At 38.1% G+C, this 17,407-nt stretch overlaps 1 protein-coding gene across 1 annotated transcript; it reads left to right on the top strand.

Moving 5' to 3' along the window:
* Positions 1-434: 434 nt before the first annotated feature.
* CHRNA2 (cholinergic receptor nicotinic alpha 2 subunit) lies at positions 435-17,291 on the top strand. Its single transcript, XM_051976384.1, has 6 exons — positions 435-1,071; positions 3,829-3,980; positions 4,753-4,797; positions 9,164-9,273; positions 13,145-14,153; positions 15,402-17,291. The coding sequence occupies exons 1-6, from the start codon at positions 990-992 to the stop codon at positions 15,453-15,455; spliced, it is 1,452 nt and encodes a 483-aa protein (XP_051832344.1). The 5' UTR covers positions 435-989; the 3' UTR covers positions 15,456-17,291.
* The last annotated feature ends 116 nt before the right edge of the window (positions 17,292-17,407 follow it).

Below are 17,407 nucleotides of genomic sequence, written 5' to 3'. Positions count from 1 at the left end.
ACTCAATCGGTTCTCAAATCCAGTTAATTCTTTCTCCGAGTATGGATAGCATTTTTCATCATAAGTCCTTCAGAACAGTCTTTGATCACTGTATCATTGTATCACAACTAGTCATCTCACAACGATACTATTATTTATACTCGGTACATTTCATTTTATATGAATTCATAGAGGACTTAGAGCATCTTGCTCATTATTTTCTATAGAAAAGTAATATTCCATGATAACCACATACCACAATTTTTCAGCCATTCCCCTCTTGATGGACATCCCTTTAATTTCCAATTCTTTGCCCTGAGAAAAGAGCTGCTATAAATACTTTTGTACATACAGGTCTTTTTAACATACTCTTTAAAACAAACAAGTTGTATATAATAGGTTCACAGTTCACATATAGTATTTTTTATTATTCTTTTATATGGAAGCATTCATGCTGTCAACTTTTTAATAAAAAAAGAAAATTTGGACAAAAATCAGCGTGAGATTTTAAAATACCAATTTGAGGAGTTTGTATTTTATTCTAGATGCAGTAGAGACCTGCAGAAGCTTTTTGCTTAGGGGAAATGACATAGAACTGTAATTAAAAATATCAGTTTTGCCACTATTTGGAGAATGGGCTGGAGTAGGCAAGACTTGAGGCAGTATGACCAATTACAAAGTTATTGTAGTAGTCTGAAAGAGATGATAAGGATCTGAACTAGGACAGTGACTGTGAGACTAGACAGCAGATGATACAGTCAAGAGATGTTAGCTAAAATGTGGATTTTGGATTTTCCAGGAAGATCTTTTGGCCCTTCCGGAGAACTCCTGAGTCATGCCTAGCCTGACCCTCTGGATCTGCTGCAGAGACAGCCCTGCTCTGGAGAGTTTCTCAAAGACTATCCAGGAAAGTTAGACTCAAGCATAGGCCGCCAGCAAAGACCTAGCCATCCAACTATTAATATATTTTCTGATCTTCCAGAGAAACCAGCTCTCTGACCTTCCAAAGTATGGATCACCTCACCTTTAGACTCCCATCCATCATGAAACTTATGCTCTGGTGTTTCCTTTTGACTTCCCATAGCTTGGCAGGTAAGTGGTCTTAATGAGCTTACGTCTCAGAGACATGTGTTCTATAATATAAAGTAAGCTGGCTTCAGAGTCAGGAAGACTTGAATTAAAATTCCATTTACAACATAAATTACCTATGTTGCCCTGGACAAACCAGGGCTTTCACCTTTCACTGCTTCTAGAAAACTCTGAGAATATAAGATAGAAAATGGCTATATACATTCTTTGATAGAGGAGTTTTCTCACTGAAAACTTATATGGAACACTGGAATTCAGGAGTTTCACATACCCATGAAATCATCAGCATGAACAAACCAAATATACAGAGTTTTGTTTGTTTGTTTTCTCACCCTTCTCCCTGCAAGGATCTTTTGAAGTAGATAGGGGACAAGAATTATAATCCCCATTTTACATTTGAGCAAACAGTCTCATTGAAGTTGGATGGTTTACCTGTGATCACTCTTCCAATAAGTATCTGAAGAAGGATTTGAAAATCAACTTCACTCTTCTCATTACTCTAGTATAACTGCCTTTACTTAACAAAATACTGAGATTTCCAGAAGCACAGTGCGGAATAGCTAAGAGCCACTCCTAAATACAGGATAGCTGGGGTCCAAGTCCTGTCTGTGATTCAGACTGATAAAGACATAATGGTCAAGTCACTCACCCCTTGGTCCAGGCAACCCTTGGATATTTAAATTTACAGTGACTATCTCTCTGCATTGGTAGAGGTGCTATGCCTTGAATAAAATTATTATAGCCAACCTCAGCTCCTTGCCATTAAGCCTGAGAGAATTAAAACCTCCAAGCTCTGGCCACTTTACATTTCATTGTATCATAAACCTCCAGGTGGCTTATCTCAAATCCTTGCTGGGATAATCCCCCCTCTGTTTGAATATTGCCCCTCACCTTACTGTCTCCTGCCTTTGACCTTCTTATCTTGTCTGCTAGTATCCAGTATCCTCGCCCCTCTTACCCTTATCCTGTCAGGACTAAATTATGATTCTTTCTGGGAACTATGGCTTGTCCACTCACTCGGTGTCCTCTCCCCCTGCTTTTGTTTCCCCTATAGCTGGAGCCCTATAAAAGTCTCCTGCATTAGTTGTTGGCTGCTGAATGTTTTGAGACAAGAGTCTCATGCAGCCAGCTAGTCTCAGCTAGTCTAAATTCTCCCAATTAAAATATTAAAAACCAATATCTGCCTTGACTCAGTTTCTCCAGAATTACAGAGGGAATTTCTTTGCTAGAAGTAATGAAATCACAGGTGTAGACAAAATGCGTGTGTGTGTATATACTCACACAGAGAATCAAATATTTATCTCTCTAGAGCTACCTACAAAGATACAACCACAATTATCAGTGTCAGATTTGTGCTGTGGCTAACTAGTAACTATCCGGAGGCTGACACTCCATAGAGTGTAAAGCATTTATCTTTGTTAAGGATCAATCAACCAGCAGCAACAATCTTTACAATGAGTACCCATTCACTTTGTGATTGGAAGAAAAGTACCCTTTAGCCCAGTGCCTGGAGTATTTGTTGTTGCTATTTTTCAGCTTCTTTCAGTTGTGCCCAATTCTCTGTGACTCCATTTGGGGTTTTCTTGGCAAAGTTACTGGAGTGGGTTGTCATTTCCTTCTTTAGCTCATTTTATAGATGAGGAAACTAGGGTAAAGACCAAAGCAAAGATCAAAATCACACAGCTAGTAAGAATCTGAACAAGATTTGAACTCAGGTCTTTTGCCTCTGAGCCTAGTACTCTATCCATTTGGCAGCCTAGCATATAATAGGTGCTTAATAAATGTTTATTAATTGAAAATTACTCTTTCTGAGTCTCTTTTTCACATCTACAAAATGAGGCTGATAATTTCTGTGCTATTTACTTCTCAAAGTTGTTGAGAGTCATAGACTTTGTTGAACTATAATGTGGCCTATAAATGGTGAGCTATTCTCTTATCATTTACTCTTGAGAAACTTAATATATGCATAATAATGATGATTCCCAACTTAGATATTTAGAGCCTGAAAAAGTCAGTCTTTTTTAAAATATTTTGATAGACCTATGCTTAAGGGAGATAATTTTGACTGCTGCATGGAAAATGTACTCATGAGGGGAGAAGATGGAAGCAAGGAGACTAATTAGGAATTGTTGCAAATAGTCCAGGGGAGAAATGAGAAGGAAAAAAAGGTCGTGGTCACATGAGAGGAGACTAAAAACAAGAGATATGGAGAACCAACAAAATTTGGCAACCAATTAAATGTGGGGATGGGGGTCATTGTAAAGGAGAGGATAAGACAACTACAAAGAAATGGATTTGATTGAATAGAAGAATGGCGATGACTTCAACATCTACAGGGAAGTTTGGAGGGAAAGCAAATTTTTTAGGGGAAGAAATTAAATTCCATTTGATCATATGAGTTTATGGTGCTCATAAGTCTTCTAGGAAGGGATATCCAATAAATAAGTAATGATGTAGAATTGAAATTGAGGAAAGAAATGAAAATCTAAAACTAAAAGTAACCTGGGTCTAGGTAATACTTAAACCCATGGGAACATATGATATTATTAAATTAGAGAAGAAAAGAAGATCCTGGGGGAGCTCTAAGGTATACCTATCATAAGTCCACAGTGCTGGAGAATGTGGATGCTGAACTAGAGAGATAGTGTAGGAGAAAGGAAAACCCTTAAGATCTAGCATTTCCTTTGTAAAATTAAGGAGTTAAACTATTAAAGTTTCTTCCAGCTCTAAGTCTATGCTTTTCTCTCCCTTCCCTTATAGCTCCAGGAAAGCATAGCTACCATGCTCCTGCTGAAGACCGCCTCTTCAAACACCTCTTTAAGGGTTACAATCGCTGGTCCCGCCCAGTTCGGAACACTTCTGATGTGGTGATCATCCGCTTTGGGCTCTCCATTGCCCAGCTTATTGATGTGGTGAGTCTCCTATCACAACATGGGATTCTCTTGCCCAGCCTTAAATTCTCTGCTTGTATCCTCTTCCATTCTGGCTCTTTTCTTTTCAGTTCTTCCCATTCTCATTCAACCTAGACCCTTCTCCCTACTCCAATTCTACCCACTGGCAACCAACTTTACAACTCAGTGTCACTAGCTTGGATTCCTTTCCCCTAAAAATGTAACAGAATGTTGAGAAATCATCTCTTTTCCTTCTTCTTCTTCTTTTTTTTTTTTTTTTTTTTTTGGTTTTATTGCTATAGTTAGCATTTCTACAGATGTTAGACTTTTTATTACATTGGTTAATTTTGTTAAATTGTTTTTCTCTTTTTAATTCTTTATTATAAAGTGGAATCTCTGGAAGGGGAAGAAGGTCATGGATAAACTGTGGCATATAGGTGATATAAAAAACATATAAATATATTTTTTTACAAGATGCAATACATGGAAACATACTTTAGGAAGATAAAGAAGGTGGACATGGTCACATGAATGAGGAAGAAACCTAAATACAGATGGCATAGAAATCTGTCATACCTCATTGCATCCACTCCTGTTGGATATACTCATTAATAGAATAGAAAACATTGCCATTGTGTTCACAGAAGATGGGAAGAATTAGCAGGGTAACTGAGAAGTATTGCTCAGGTTGAGGGTGAGGGAATCTGTTATTAGCAATTGTCCCCCTTTTCTTAGTTTGGTTCAATCACTTCACACTGAATAAGCTCTCTTGTTTCTTCTCACCTAAAATTAGGATGAGAAGAATCAGATGATGACGACCAATGTCTGGCTGAAACAGGTGAGAATCTGTCCTTTGCAGTTTATCCTGCTAGGGAAGAAACCCAAAAGAAAGAGCCAGGAATCCCCAAACAAAGCTTTTGGAGTTCTCAAGAATCTCATGGACAGTCATCATGCAGATCTATACTTCATTTTTCAATTCAATTCAAAAGCATTTATTAAGCATCTGTTGTGTATTAAAATACTGTATTAGTCCTGCAGATACAAGTCCAAAACTCCATTTTTATTAGTTCCCTCATCTGTGCCTACTAGATAAGAAAGGAAATGTCTTCCAGAGAAGGAAGAAGACATCCTAGCCTTCCTGGGCTGGCCATTCCCTTTCATTCCCTCCCTTCACCCTCTCTAGCTTCCTATCATCCCACAAGTTGCTTTGTTTTAGTCTTCCTTAGAGCAAGTATTCCATTCCCTTTTCCAGATACACACTGCTATCTGATATCCTGGAATCACTCTGTCTCCTAGAGATAAGTTACATGAACTCATTTCTCAACATCAACAACCTCCCATCCTGTCAACAACCCTCCCCGTTGCAATGATTCAGAACTCCTAGATATCATTATTCCAATACTATTCTCTTTTCCACTTTAACTGCTCCCTTATTACTATTACCCTCAACCCAGCATCTCTCTTTCTAACATCCTATTTTAAAGCTTCCCATCCTTTCTACGGTGCTCTCTGGAATGCCTGCTCCATGGGTAACAAACTTATTTTCATCTTTTCCTTTCTAATTCCTGCTCTCTTCTTGTATTCACTAAGACCTGACTTTGTCCTAAAAGCAGTTCTCCTGACTATCCTTTTCAGTACTGGTTGAAATAGATCTTGTTCCCCATTACCACTTCCAGCCTCAACCCAACCATGTCACTCACTATCTCTTTCTCTGACATTCGTACAAATCTATATATATCACCAATTAAGATTCTTGTAGCCTTTGTATACAAACTTCCAGGATGTTCTCCTTCAGGAATTCAATACCTGCATCACAGTTTCTCTCCTTCATAACTCTTCTCTCCATACTAGGGGATTTTGATATACCTATTAACACTAGGCATATATATAGGTGATATCCTGACCTTCTTGCTCCTTAAGTTATTCATTTTCTGAGATGTATTGCTCATGTCCATAATCTTGCCATTCATCATCCATAAGTGTTTCATGTTTTTGAATTCTGAAATTCCTGTATCTCCTCATAATAATTTTTCTAATTGCATACCTATTTTATTGATCTGTTCCTTTTTTGTTGAAGAAAAAGTTTAAAGATATAAATTAATTGATTGTTATAGTGTCTTTAAACAAAATGACATTTTTCACTTGATCTCCTTATTGAAGTTTATTTTTTTATTTTTAATTTGTCCAAAACCATGATTGCTATTCTTGCTTTTCTGAATTCACTTTAAGCATAATAGATTTGCTTTAGTCCCTTATGCTAACTGTGTGAATTTTCTATTGTAAGAGTCTTTCTGGTAATTAACAAATTGCTTTCTGCTTTATAGTTTATTCTGTTATTCTCTTATCTATTTTTATGGGTTTGCCCTATTCATATTTAAAATTATGATTGCTAATTGGGTATTTTCTTCCAAAATATTTTGTTATACTTTCTTTGAAACCTGCTTCTGTTTTACTACATATCTTCTTTTTCCCACTCCCAGTTCTTAATTATAGGCTCTTGCCATTTATTTCTTTCCTTTTATGGTAAACTTCATGCTTCACTTTTCAAAGATAGAATTTATTTTTTCATTAATCCTTGGCCAAAACTACCCTTTCTCTCACCCTTCCTTCTGTTTCTCTGGCCCTGCCTGATTCCTATTAAGTTTAATGCAGTTTTATACCAAACTCTTTGTGACTGTATGTGTATTCAGTCCAATTCAGATGAATATGAAATTTTGCTATAATTCACTCTCCCAACCCCTTCTTCCTTGAATTTAGACTTAATTACATAAGAGAGTAAGTCCTATCCCTTTCTTTCCTGTTTCTTTCCTAATATATTTTCCTTTCTTTTTTATGTTTTTCTTTTAAGAACATCAAAATATAAACAAAACTTCTTCCATGAACTCTGCCTTGCTTATTCTCCTTCTATGATTCTTGAAGATAATAAGGTTTGGAGAGAAACTTCCCCCTATTAGAAGATAAATATTGTACCAACATATATGCCTTCCAGTTGCTTAAATACAATTATCTTTTTACTTGTCTTTTAATTCCTATCTTTGCTTCCAAAATACATATTCAACTCTGGCATCATCTATTCTCACCTTTCCCCACAACAGTATGTTCAGTTTTCCAAGTAAATTATTTAAAATAAATTAAAGCCTTTATATTTTGCCTTCTGAAATGTTACATTTCAAACACTACTCTTCATTATGATAGCTAAGAGATCTTATGTGTTCCTGACCCGAGTTCCTTAGTACTTGAACACTTTATGAATACCTATATTATTTCTATTTTGACCTGGAAGCTATGGATTTTGACTAAGATTTTTCTGGAAGTTTTCATCTACAGAGTTTCCCTCCCCAGAAGGTGACTAGTATATTCTATTTTCACTTTGTCCTCTGAGCTTTTTTAACTTACAATTTCTTGAAAAATGGCATCTAGCGTTTGTTTTTCAGTGAAGATTTTTAAATCATCTGATGATTTTTAAATCAGTTCCTATGGATCCATTTTCCAAATCATCTGTTTTTGGTAAAAGATACCTTGTGTTTTCCAATATTTTTTCAGCCTACTATTTCTTGTTATCTCATGGAGTCACTGATTTCTATGCAATACAATCTAATATTCAAGGAACCTTTTATTTGGGCAAGTCTTTGAACTTTCAGTACTAAAAGATCTATTAATCCTTCTTTTCTCCAGAACTTTCTTTTCCTTTCTCATTGTTTCCTTTAGAGCTCTTGTTTCATTTATATCATCATCTAAAAATGATTGCTTCATTTCTTATAGGAAAGCCAATATAATTTATGTATGTAGGGATTAAAATTATCCCACCTACAATAAGAGAGTCTGAGGCAGAAGTCTGAGCCAATAGCATTTTATTAAAGAGTCCATAGTCTCTGCTAATTAAGTGGACCTCAGATATTCCTTATGATCTGAGATGCCACCTCCTTCCAGGGCCCTATTTTTATAGGGCTAGATGCCCAGTCATTCCGGAACAGCTATACCAAATACAGAATAATTCTGTTGATTGACATGTGATATAAAAGCTAAAGTAACCTGTCTGTCAGCAGGGTGACAGGTTGGGGTGAAGCAAGGAATATCTCCATATAAGATGGATAGGCTTCTCCTTACTTTGGGCAGGAGGAAATAGTAAAAACTGTCATAGTCCTTGACCTAAGTGGTCGTAAGATGGTCATCTGCTCCTAGTGATCAAGTGACTAGACCAGAGATACAAAAATATTTTGAGGAACTTTCCATGTAATTGTGGCCCCTGCGATGCTGGGTTTGATCACCATAACAAGGCAAATTAGCTTTTAGCTAATTTCCTATATAGTTAAGGTCTGAACTTAGAATCTGCAGCTCATTGCTCTGGGGCCTTATATACAGAACTTTGTTATGATTCTATTAAATTAATTAATATTGATTGGAATAGAATTGGGGTCCAAATGAATTATTTCTCTATGTAAAATCAATAATTTTCTTTGAGATTTTATTTGTGAATAAGGTGGTATTCTTTCCTTTTCCTGGACTTGTGCTTTGATCTGACTTTAAAGCCTTTATTATCTGTATTTTCTTCTTTTCTTTTATTTCTTTGATCTTAGTTCATTAATTGGGACTTTGTTTTGGTTTTATGAACTTCTGGAAGAAATAGTGAGGCTTGCTTTGATATTGATATATTATTTGGGGTATGGATAATGGATGTTGTATCTTTCAAAGACTTCCATGTATGGCATTAGGAAGTCTACATAACAGATAAGAGATGGATCTGCACAGTAGAATACTTGGGGTGGCCTGCATCAGAGTGGGCTGATCCATTGAGAGCCATGATCAATGACATTTTGATCCAAACGCCATAATCAGAGTCTAAGCAATGTGGGCCTAGGTCTCTCATCTCTATGCTAGAAAACTGATATACACCATGTTCCTTGAATAGACTGTTCTATTCTGGCTTGGAGGCCTTCCTTAGAAAGTTTTTTAATATTTCTTTATGCAGACTTGGGCAGACAAAATGCACTTCACCGTAATTTCTCTTTGGATTTCTTGCATTTCTCTGTCTAGTACTCCTTTTACTTATCCATGTGGAAATAGTTGTGAGAAAGCTGGTCTTCTTCCACCTACTCAGCTGTTTTGCATCTTCAGGGTGTACCACAGTACGTGGCATAAAGTAGGTGTTTAATAAATATTTATTGAATTAAATTGAATCGCTCCTTCCTTTCCTTCTTGCTTAGGAGTGGAGTGATTACAAGCTGCGCTGGAACCCAACTGATTATGGCAACATCACATCGATCCGGGTCCCTTCGGAGATGATCTGGATTCCTGACATTGTTCTCTACAACAAGTAGGCAGCCTTTCCTTTTTAGCCAAAATCGGGATTTGTTGTTCAAGTTCTGCCCTATTGAATTTGAAAGGGATTAGTGCATGCAACAGCTGCAACTAGAGCTGCTGCTATTTATGGTTTGTCTCCCCAATTACATTGCCTTGATGGCAGGCTTTTTCATCTTTGCATCTCCCTTAAGTGCACAACAGTGGGCTAGTATATAGTAGATGTCCAGGAAGCACTTGTCATTTATGTTGTTGTTGTTGTTGATGATGATGATGATGATGATGTTCTTAGCCATCAGATAAAAAAAATGAGGGACCAGTCCAACCTCTTGTGAGTTATTTTATTCCCTGTAGCTCTGTAGTCCCTCTGGGCTTTTCTCTATTCCTAATCCCAGAATCAGAGCAAGAGGGAGAAGGAAGAAGATGCATCTATGGCAGATTTGACTTCCTTAGAGGCCTAAAGAAACATTGGGATCATCAATGAGAGCTACATCTTGTTCATTGCACTTTGACTTTAAATGTGGCCTGTTTAAGTAAGGTTGGGGGAGAGGCAGAGATAACAGGAAGAAAAGGAGCAAAACTTTACATCTAAAATCCTTTCAGATTTTTTTGGATAATTTTGGAAGAATCCTCTTTTTTTTCCAATGCTAGACTAAATTTATTGTATTTTAGGTTTAGAGGTGGAAGGTACCCTAGACTCCAGCCTTCTTCTTCTACTCTCTAAGTCCCAAAGATGTGGTAGAGCAGTTAGATAGTGCAGTGGATAGAGCTCAGGGCTGGCAGTCAGGAAGATCTGAGTTCAAATTTGATCTTAGACACTTACTAGTTGCATGACCCAACTCTTCTATTTAAACTCTTTCTTCATTTGTAAAATTAGCTGGAGAAGAAAATGGCAAACCACTCCAGTATCTTTGCCAAGAAAACCCCAAATGAGATCACAAAGAGCTGAACATGACTAAATTCAGGAACTCTGACATTTTGTGGCAGAGCTGAAATTCTAACTTAGTTCCTCTGACACTAAAGCCAACAATCATTCCTTTACACTAAACAGTCTCTATTACTGTATAAAGTCTCAAATCCTTAATCTGGCATTTTAGACTTATGTGCCCAAATTTCCAGTATTAATCCAAAGAAACTATAGTTTTTCCCTTCCCCTATTTATAATTATATTAACAATAGCTGATATTATATTAGGCTTTAAGGTTTTTCAAAGAACTTCATAAACAGTATTTCACCTAATCTCCTCAATAGCCCTTGGAGATAGTTGACATTATTATTCTCATTTTACAGATGGGAGACTGAGAGAGATGAATCTCTCAGAATCCCACGACTAAGTGTCTGAGGCAAGATTTGAACCAGGTTTCCCAAGTCCTAAACACCAAGTCTTCTATGTTTATTTCATATATATTTCTTGGACCATCATAGTCAAAGCATCATTTCTCTAGTTGTTGGAGCTTTCTACTGTAACAGTCCCTGGGCAGTGCTGGTCTTTCCTTAAAGCCTTTCCACATAGGGAGACCCTTCTTTAGTTCTGACTTTGTTGACATAGCCTTAGAGATGTCCAAGCTACAAGGAGACATTGAAAGGAAAGAAATATATTACAATCTCTTTTACAGTCAGATACTTAGCAAAGTTAGCAAAAATCTGGTTTGTGCTGCCATCTAGTGATATGTATATATAATTGCTCATCTTTAAGCTCATTTCATGGTTTCTGGAAGGGTCATGTAAAGGGGGGGAATCTCTCCCAGGCACTCTTGAACCTATTAACTTTGGAAGAGTGGGCACCCTGATGTATGTTATATCTGACACATTACTTATGTCCTTGGACAAGTGACTTCCCTGCTCGGAGCCTCGGTTTCTTTCCAGTAAAACAAAAACATTCAATGGAACAAACATTAAGCTTCCTTTCAGCTCTTGATCTCTCTTTCCCTCCTGTACCTCCTCCATCTGGCCAAGCAAACTTTCTTCTCTTCCTAACTTTCCTATGACTGTGGAGCTCTCCAATGTCTTTCTAGTCCCCCGGGCTGGCAACATATGAGTGCTCCTTAACTTGCCCTTGTTTTTACCTTCCTACCATCTCATATATTCCCTCTTCCGGGGACATTGCCACCACCTTGGTACAATCACTCATCATCTCACAGCTAGACCATTTCAGTAGCCTGCTGGTAGCTCTGCCAGTTTTAAGTCTCTTATCTTCCATTCAGCCATTAAGTGATTTTTCCTAAATTACATATCCTGTCCTACACCCATTTGATAAAATCTACTGGTCTCCTATTACTTACAGGATCAAATGTAAAATCCTTTGACCTTTTTAGTCTTCTTACATCTTGTTGTTGAATTGTCTCATTGTGTTCAACTCTTCACAATCCCATTTAGAGTTTTCTTGGTAAAGATACTGGAGTGGTTTGTCATTTCTTTCCCTAGTTCATTTTACAGATGAGGAAACTGAAGTAAATAGAGGTAAGTGACTTGCCCAGGGTCACATAGCTAGTAAGTGTCTGAAGTTGGATTTGAATTCAGCTCTTTCTGACCCCCAGCCCATATACTATCCTCCGAGCCACCTAGCTGCCCCTACATTTCACTCTCCTCCATATATTTTTAGACTAAGACATACTGATGTCTACATAAAGATAACTCCATTTTTATTTACCCCCTCTCTTCCTCCTGGCTTTCCTGGCTTCCTTCTACTTTCTGCAAGAAGCCTTTATGGTTCTCCTCAATAATAGCATCTTCTCTCTGATCATTGTTTCTGATTAATCCTTTTTTTTTGTTTTGTTTTGTACGATGTTTTGTTAGTATGGAGTTATTTGCAACTGTCTCCCCTATTAGGTATGAGCTCCTTGAGGTCAGGAACTGTGTTTTGTTTTTGGTTTTTTCCCTTGCTTTATATCTCTAACACTTGACACAGTGCTTGACACTTAGATGTTTAATAAATGCTCGGCTGATTTGACTTGATGCTATAAAGTGGGTAATGAGAGCTTTTGTCAAAGTTGAGTTTGGCATTTTCTTCCAATATTAAATGGTTCCTAGATTCCTCCAAGGAGAAAAATCCTTCTCTAGATCTGATCTAGGGCACTTCTACCTTTTTCCCAGACACCTCCTTTCAAAATCTTGGAGTCATCCTTTTCTCTTCCCTTATCTTACCCACTACATTCAGTCTATCACCAAGGTTTATTGGTTCCTTATTCTGTGTTTCTTGAATTTCTTCCTCACTTTCTATTCCTATTGCCTCAGGACCTCAAAGTAGCACTATTATGTTACCTCCCAACTACTCTGCTTGCTTCCCAAACTATTTCTTTCCCTTCCAACGTCCTCCTACACATCTTGCAGATTAATTTTGAAACATGATTTGGCTCATGTTACTCCATTAATGACTCCTAACAAATAAAGTCTAAGTTCCTCAAAATTCTCTGCAATTTATCCCTAACCTGTCTTTCCAACTGACTTTATGATATTCCCCTCCATACTCTGTTCTCCACATATCAGCCAATTTAGACTGTTGTTGTTGTTGTCCTGGACCTGTGATTTTATCTTGAGCAAGGAACTTTTGGAGAAGAAGTGCCCTCTCTTAACAACCTACAAAGGTAGAACTTAAGTGATCTGCACAGCTTCACAGAACCGATAGCTTTTAGAAGAAGGATTTGAAACTAGGTCCTCTCAGTGTCAAGAACAACTCTCTGTTCCATCACCTGCCTCTTTCTGAGTATAAAAATGGCAAACCCTTATATAAATTTAAGCACAAAATAAAGATTTGGGGGCTAGGCATTCTTAATTGTTTACAGAAAACTCCAAATGCATAGCCAGAAAGAACTTTAACCTTCTCCCCCACCCTATTCAGCTATTCCAAAACAAGACTGGTTTTCTAATCCTCACTCCTTTTTTTTCAGTGCTGATGGGGAGTTTGCAGTGACTCACATGACTAAGGCTCACCTGTTCTTCACAGGCACAGTGAAGTGGGCACCCCCAGCAATCTATAAGAGCTCCTGCAGCATTGATGTGACTTTCTTCCCCTTTGACCAGCAGAATTGCAAGATGAAGTTTGGCTCCTGGACCTATGACAAGGCCAAGATTGACCTTGAACAGATGGAACAGATGGTAGATCTGAAGGACTACTGGGAGAGTGGGGAGTGGGCCATCATCAATGCCGTGGGCACCTACAACACTAAGAAGTATGATTGCTGTGTCGAGATCTACCCTGACATCACCTATTTCTTCATTATCCGGAGGCTGCCTCTCTTCTATACCATTAATCTCATCATCCCTTGTCTCCTCATCTCCTGCCTCACTGTCCTGGTGTTCTACCTGCCCTCAGACTGTGGTGAGAAGATCACCCTCTGCATCTCAGTCCTATTGTCACTCACTGTATTCTTGCTTCTCATCACTGAAATCATTCCCTCCACTTCCCTGGTCATTCCACTCATTGGTGAATACCTTCTCTTTACCATGATCTTTGTCACGCTCTCTATCGTCATCACAGTCTTTGTCCTCAACGTCCACCACCGCTCTCCAGGAACTCACATCATGCCCCATTGGGTGAGGGTTGCCTTTCTGGGCTGTATACCCCGATGGCTTTGGATGAATCGGCCCCCTCCTGTCCTGGAGCCCCATCAGCACCCTGGCCAAAAGCTCAGTACCACTCATTGGTTGGAGACTAATATAGATGAGGAGGAGAAAGAGGGTGGAGAGGAGGAAGAAAGCTGGGAATTTTCTAGCCATTCATCACCAGTAATAGATACTCTCTCTTGTCACTGTGGCCATCACCATGGCCCCCCATGTTCCAAGGCAGGGACTCAGTTACCAGAGCCTGGATTCCTTCTGCCCCAAAGCATCGAAAAAGCCCTGGAAGGTGTGCACTATATTGCTGATCATCTAAGGACTGAAGATGCTGATTTTTCGGTGAGTTGGGAATAAGAGAAAAGCAAGGTGCCACCAGGTCAGATTTCACAGTTTTTTAGACCTAGAACTGAAAGAGACCTTGGAGGCCAACTTAGAAACATCTATTTTATAGATGAGCAAATGAAGCCTCGAGGAATGTAAATGGTTTGTGCAAGATCCTATAGATAAGTGGCAGAAACTGGATAACAACCCAGATCCCCATGACCCCAAGTTTAGCGTTCCAAACTCAGAGCTCTTTTCATTGCACCATGTTGCCTTTAAAGACACTATCACTCAAGGGTATTGGTATTATCATTCTCAGTCTTCTCCGTCGGGGTCCACTTTTCTGCACTCAATCACACACAATCCTATTATGAACTATTTTATGTCCTATTTCTTCAACTATGTCCTATTTCCAAAAGATAGGGACCATAGGGACCATACATTTTCTCATATACTTATTGGCATCAAATGTAGTGTCACATGAAATCAGTTACTAGACAAATATTTGTGGAATGATTGAAACAATCAGTAGTTTCATCATAGAGCTCCTAAACACAGATTTTAAAAAACCACAACAGAATAGTCCAACAGCAATAAAACCACTTTGTAAAGGTGTGATATGATAATTCTATTGTTTATGAGAATGCAGAAGGCTCAGTTTTATGTACTGTTATTGAAAGCTTGACTCTATATACTAGATTATAGCTAGATTTCCATCCTTGGAGAAAGCATCTAAAACTTAAAATCACAAACATAGAATTTTGAAGTTGGAAGGGATTGTAAAGCCTTTAGGACAGGGGTTCTTAACCTGGGAGCTCAGGAACTTATTCAGAATGTTTTGGTAATTGTATTTCAATATAACTGGTTTCTTCTATAATGTGTATTTTATGCTTTTTCTGAGAAGTGTCCATTGCCTTCACCAGACTGTCAAAGGTTTGCATGACACTAAAGCAGTTTTAAAAAGTTATGTAGGAAGCAGTGGGGATGGAATATGATGAGATGTGGAAAAAAATAAGGGATTAATTACAGAGATTATTAAACTATTTAGACCTTGATATAGTTACTGAAGCTTCTTTGAAACAAAGAACCCTTAAAACCCTTCTTTCACTAGTTGTTACCCTTTCTAAGGCCCCAATATGACAGACACTCACCTAGGCTATGACCAAGATGAATCTTTTACTCTTATTGTCATTTAAGGAAACATTCATGTGCTACCCTTTATCTAGTTTTCTGCCCTTTTCAAGATGCATTGTTTTTCTGCCATAGGTGAAGGAAGACTGGAAGTATGTTGCCATGGTGATTGACCGGATATTCCTCTGAATGTTCATTATTGTCTGCTTCCTTGGGACCATTGGCCTCTTTCTTCCTCCACTTGTAGCTGGCATGATCTAAAAGCACAAATCCTGATCCAAGGGTGACATTTCTGAGGCCTGGTAGCTTCTCTGGAGATCTACAACTATATTTGCATTTTTATTAAGACATTGGGGAAAACAGGAGGTATTAATTCAGCCAATCATTTGAGAGTTGGTATAATGAGGACATTGTGGAATTATTAAACTAAACCATGCTAGGACTTATCTGCCATGAAACTATTGGTTGTTATATTGATCAAATATTGAATACTTATTGCAAACAAAGCATTATCCTAGGTATCAGTGGGAACATAAAAAAAAAGTAATCCCTGCTCTCCAGGAATTTATACTCTAGTGGAGGAGAAACAATATACAAGAAACAGTTAAGATACAAAGGAGTTGATTGGATTGAGAATGAGATCAACTTCAAGTTCTATGGCAATGAAAGGGGTGGGAGACTGTAAATATAAACTAGGAGGAGAAGACAAAAGTTTTAAAAATAGAGATGTTTTGGGCAAGTAGAAGGGAATTCTAGGACTATTGGTGTGAGGGAAAATAGAAATGAACTGAGATTCATTGTGGGAACAAGCATGGACTATAGGATGATAGATTTAGACTTACCTGGTACATTTTCATGTTATACATGAAGAAACTGAGTCCTACAGAGGTTGTGACCTGTCCAAGGTCATACAGATATTAAGTTGCCAAGTCAAGGTTTGAATCCAGGCCTCCACTGAACTACTCTGGTCAGTGAGGAAATTGATTGTCATTGCTGGAATAGGGATGAATGTAGGGAAAAGCACCACTGGAAAGGTAGTTTGGGGATTCATAATAGAGGAGCCTGAATATCATTTGGAGATATGTGGACTTTATCCTATAAACAGTGTGTAAACATTGGAGGTGATTGAACAAATAAGTGATGTGGAAAAATTGGTGTTTTAAGAAGCTTTTCTAGTGGAAAGGCAACTTTGAAACCAGAATAACTTGAGATCTTGTCCAGTGCTCAAAATGTCGCTATGTGAGAGACTATGGGGCAAATCAATTAAATTCTCAACTCTCCAGTTGACTCTCTTAAGATTTTAAGTTTCCAATCGTCATTTCAATTTAGACTCTTGGAAAGCTGCCAAGAATGTCCATTCTAGCTTCTGAAGTCCTCATTGATACCATTCATATTTGATTTCTTTTCTGGTTTGTGAATAAAGGATCTAAAAGGTCTAACTCTCAAGCCAATGTTGATGCCATTTTCATCTGATGTATCTTTATAAATTATCATCCAAACATTACCATCTTGGTAAAGCATTTTCATTCCTTCCAATTGTTATTTGATGACATATACTCACTCCTGTTTCCTGCCCTTGGTCCTGCAGCAATGAATCCCAATGGAATTAACACTGATATCAGGGTTAAAGTCACCCATCCTCATCAAATGTTTCAGGACCTAAGGCCAAGAACACCTTAACAACCCTGTGTCCAATTCATTGCCTCCTACCCAGGATCACGACCTGCTCTCTGATTCTCTTTCTGAAGAGAAGAGAGGAATACTGAATATTCAAACCAATTCATTTCTTCCAGGGTCACAGTTCAATAGCAATAGAAATGTCATAGAACAAGGTGGGGGCGGGGCAAAGAAGAGAAATCAATCCAACCACAAAACAAATGGTACATTTTTAATTCAACCACAAATCAAATAGAAAGAAGATGGTAGAGTGTTTTATGTAAACAACCAAAAAATAAAGGAAGGGAGGGAGAGGAGAAGAGAGGAAAAGAAAAGGAGGAGTGGAGAGAAGAAAGGTAGAGAAAAGAATGGGAGAAAAGAGAAGAAAGGGAGGGAAAGAGGGAAGAAGAAGGAAGGAAAGGGAAAAGGAAAGAAAAGAGGTAGAAAAGGAGAAAAGAAGGAGGGAGAGAGGAAGCGAAGAAAGA

Source organism: Antechinus flavipes, chromosome 2 (genome assembly GCF_016432865.1).
Source record: "Antechinus flavipes isolate AdamAnt ecotype Samford, QLD, Australia chromosome 2, AdamAnt_v2, whole genome shotgun sequence".
Lineage (NCBI taxonomy): Eukaryota > Metazoa > Chordata > Mammalia > Dasyuromorphia > Dasyuridae > Antechinus > Antechinus flavipes.
The sequence above is the reverse complement of the archived record's forward strand: the minus strand, read 5'-3'. Positions and strand labels throughout refer to the sequence as shown.